Consider the following 4337-nt stretch of genomic DNA (forward strand, 5'->3'; position numbering starts at 1 on the left):
TCAAAACACATGCATCCAAAATGCTTTAGCGTATGCATTTAAGGAAGTTCAAACTCATATATAGCTTCATATATACGTTTAGAAATTAAATAAAAATACTTATATTCATGAAAATCGGATGCATATGCATTTATGTTCTATTCCTTTATCTCGTACTTAAAAATAACTTCGTCGAAAATTGAGTGGACATATTCAGTTCTAAATAATGGTATAATATTTTGAAAATTATGAAATATTAGTGTTGTCGATCTTTTTAAAAAAAAAAAATGTGACTGACATGCATGTATTAATTAATTCCTCTTTTGAGTCCTCCATACCAGGTACAGGAAAGTAGGGATCACTAGTGGAGAACTTGGAATTAGTGTCGGCTGTTTATGGGTATTAGTGTCGGACATTAGGCGACACTAATCGGACTGATACTAATACTTTGTAAAAAGCCGACACTAATACTTATTAGTGTCGGCCATTTAATAAATAGCCGACACTAATACTTATTAGTGTCGGCCATTTAATAAACATCCGACACTAATGTTTTTTTTTTAAAAAAAATAAATTTCAAAAATTCACTATAAATTATAGAAAATTCTAAAAATGAAATTTTTTGTTCTGGAATGCTCATATATTTTTGCTAAACTATATATAAAACAAAGATATCAAATAATTCATCATAATTTACAAATAACACTCACTAAATAAAATATCATCCAAATTGCTCATTTATTGTTATTATACAAACCCTAAAAACTCTGAAATTGTAAAGAAAATTCGAAAAATCTATATCCGACGGTCGGATCGGGCTGGAAAATAAGTTAGCTTGGATTTGGGGTTGTGGAGCTCATGTCAAAATTTCAGCCCGATCCGACGGACGGATCAAAAGTTACGCCCCTTTTCGCGAAGCATGCGCAGAAGAAGCGGCTGAGAAGATCAGATCGGAGAGAAGCGCTTTTCGTGAAGCTAGCGCAGAAGAAGCGGCTGAGAAGATCAGATCAGAGAGAAGCGTGAAGCGAAGTGAATGTTTAAACCCTATGCGTGCGTTTGAAAGAGGTGCGTGGGAGTTAAAATGAAATTTTTTTAGCTTTAGTGTCGGCTGTTTATAAATAGGCGACACTAATAACTGAGAATTAGTGTCGGCTGTTTATAAAAAGGCGACACTATTACATTAGTGTCGGCTGTTTATAAATAGCCGACACTAATTGTTAAGTATTAGTGTCGGTTGTTTATAAATAACCGACACTAATGTATTAGTATCGGCTATTTATAAACAACCGACACTAATGTATTAGTGTCGCCTTTTTATAAACAGCCGATACTAAAATATTAGTGTCGGTTTTTTAAGACGACACTAATTGTATGTTCTCCACTAGTGGATCCGTATCCTCCCAGGTATCTGACTCAACATAATTGAAACGGACGTACGGCTCATATTTATTCTCAGTCCGTCGGGGTTCAGGATGACAGAGGGGGCAGGATTATTTGTGCTTTGAGATGCGTGCTAATCAATTTTCGGACCGTCCGATTCAATTCTATTCAGTCAGGTAACCTGAGGAGATACGAATTCGAAAAGTAGTGGGGACACAAAATCGCAATCATTAACAACCATTTTCCAATTGGACCTATTAGAATTATTGATGCTGAATACAATACCAAAAAAAAAAAATGATTGATGCCAACAAGACAATCCTCACGAGTCACGATCCCCACATCTCATTATTTTTGCAAGTACAAGTCAGGTGCGTATGTAATGCTTCTATTGCTCTTTCCATGCGCGTGATTCGCGTGCCTTGCATACAATAGAAATTTATGCATTGTTTTTTTATTTTTTTTAGAGCTACATATGCACATGCATTGCTCCATCGCATCACCAGCTGCACCAGGGCAACTTCTTCAGTTGGAAAACGCGTCCCAGTAACACTATATATACTCCTTACAGCACCCTCATTTCTCCCATCACTGCATCTCCTCCAATACAAATCTTAAGTCTAAACACATCTTCAGTTAAGAAACCTTAAAACCTCCATTATTTATATTATTCAACCAATGGGCAGCCTATACACTGATGTTACAGAAAATAATCCTGCATTGCCCTTGAACCCGCTTGATCCTGAGGAGTTCCGGCGGCAAGGGCACATGATAATTGATTTTCTTGCTGACTATTACCATGAAGTCGACAAGTACCCAGTTCGTAGCCAGGTTGAACCTGGATACTTGCGCAAATGTGTACCTGAATCCGCCCCGAACCAACCTGAGTCCATTGAAACTATCCTAAAAGACATACAAAGCCACATTGTGCCAGGAATCACTCATTGGCAGAGTCCAAACTACTTTGCGTATTTCCCATCCAGTGGCAGCACTGCTGGGTTCCTCGGTGAGATGCTAAGCACTGGGTTCAACATTGTTGGTTTTAACTGGATGTCATCCCCTGCTGCAACCGAACTGGAGAGCATTGTCATGGATTGGCTGGGTAACATGCTAAAGTTGCCTCAATCCTTCCTCTTCGCTGGAGGTGGAGGTGGGGTGCTCCAAGGGACAACCTGTGAAGCCATTCTTTGCACCCTCACAGCTGCAAGAGACAAAATGTTGGACAAGATTGGTCGTGACAAGATCGGTAAGCTGGTAGTGTACGGCTCTGACCAGACACATTGCGCTCTCCAAAAGGCGGCACAGATTGCTGGTATCAACCCGGCAAACTTCCGTGCTGTACAGACATTCAAATCTGACTCCTTCGGTCTCTCTCCAGTGGAGTTAATGAAGCAGGTGGAAGCTGACATTGCAATAGGTTTGGTACCGCTGTTTCTCTGTGCCACAGTGGGGACCACTTCATCTACTGCAGTAGACCTCTTGCCGGGGCTGTGCAAAGTAGCAGCAAAGAATGGGATGTGGGTGCATGTTGATGCAGCATATGCTGGAAGTGCATGCATCTGTCCAGAATTCAGGCATTTTATAGATGGCGTAGAAGATGCAGATTCGTTCAGCTTCAATGCACACAAATGGTTCTTCACCACATTGGACTGCTGCTGCTTATGGGTGAAGAACCCGGACTCACTTGTCCGGGCACTCTCAACAAACCCTGAGTATCTGAGAAATAAGGCAACTGAGTCGAAACAGGTGGTTGATTACAAAGACTGGCAGATTGCGCTCAGCCGGCGATTCAGGTCACTCAAGCTGTGGATGGTTTTGAGGAGCTATGGTGTGGCTAACCTCAGGAACTTCTTGCGGTCACACGTTAGAATGGCCAAGGTTTTCGAAGGGCTCATTTCACTTGACACCAGATTTGAGGTCGTTGTGCCAAGGTAACATATATAGTGACAAATATCATATTTACAACTATTAAATCCTGTTAATGTGCTCCAATAAGGTTTCTCCTCATTTAGAATACCTAATATAGTACGTAACTGCATGCATAGTGTGCAATAGGAAACAATGAATAAAAGAACAAATTTATGTTGAGACTTTAGAAGTTGCATAGTAGCACTTGTAATATAATATTATTTTTAAACCTAGTTTGGTACGTAATCTTACATGAACTGGCCGTTGTTCAATACAGGTACTTCGCCACAGTATGCTTCCGCCTGGTATATTCATCTACTGATGAGATAGATGGTGGTAATGAAGCAAATGGTATTAACAACGAGATAAACAAGAGGCTTCTAGAGATGATTAATGCTTCGGGCAAAATTTACATGACGCACGCTGTAATAGGAGGAATTTACGTGATCCGCTTCGCAGTGGGGGCTACTCTGACCGAGGAATTCCATGTCCGGGATGCATGGAAGGTGGTGCAACACCATGCCAATTTGTTGCTCCCACATATCAGAGACTAATTAATTAAATCTGTGATTATGAAGCTATTCCTTATGCACGGAGTTGGTAAACATTGAACTGGGATGGATGTCATACATATAGAATTAATTAATGGCATTTTTTCTAGTACGTACGTGGGTGAATAAATATGGTAAACTATATATTGCTTCGATTTCTTTTGTTTGTATTTTTCATTTTCTTTTGCTCGTATTAATTTTTTGTGTAATCAATGTCCTTGTTGAGCTTAATTATTCATAAATAATATTCGTTTTTAATTTTAGACCAATTTTCTTTCTTTTGGAATACAAATTAAGTTACCAAGTCCGTAGGCAAGCACAGTAAAATAAATAATAAATAATAAACATTTTTCACCAGTTCAAAATAGTGTGGCCAACATGAGATATATATCTCGCCTAATTGCTACATTATATAGGATCCTGATAACAATTTCGACAACTTTATTCCCGTAAAAAATCTCGCATAAACTGCCAAAAAAATCACGGGGGACCGCTCAATCATAAAATAAGCGTTTCTTA

At 39.2% G+C, this 4337-nt stretch overlaps 1 protein-coding gene across 1 annotated transcript; it reads left to right on the plus strand.

Moving 5' to 3' along the window:
* The first annotated feature begins 1936 nt into the window (after positions 1-1936).
* On the plus strand, positions 1937-3850 carry AAS (Pyridoxal phosphate (PLP)-dependent transferases superfamily protein). The gene is made up of 2 exons (XM_078307056.1): positions 1937-3290; positions 3545-3850. The coding sequence occupies exons 1-2, from the start codon at positions 2038-2040 to the stop codon at positions 3819-3821; spliced, it is 1530 nt and encodes a 509-aa protein (XP_078163182.1). The 5' UTR covers positions 1937-2037; the 3' UTR covers positions 3822-3850.
* Positions 3851-4337: the final 487 nt, after the last annotated feature.

This window comes from Carex rostrata, chromosome 8, assembly GCF_964058835.1.
Source record: "Carex rostrata chromosome 8, lpCarRost1.2, whole genome shotgun sequence".
In the NCBI taxonomy this organism is placed as follows: Eukaryota; Viridiplantae; Streptophyta; class Magnoliopsida; order Poales; family Cyperaceae; genus Carex; species Carex rostrata.

Bases quoted from the DNA above. Each gene is read 5' to 3' on its own strand.
- AAS (XM_078307056.1), top strand. From the start codon at position 2,038: ATGGGCAGCCTATACACTGATGTTACAGAAAATAATCCTGCATTGCCC. The intron at 3,291-3,544 runs GTAACATATATA...TGTTCAATACAG, and splicing joins TTTGAGGTCGTTGTGCCAAG to GTACTTCGCCACAGTATGCT.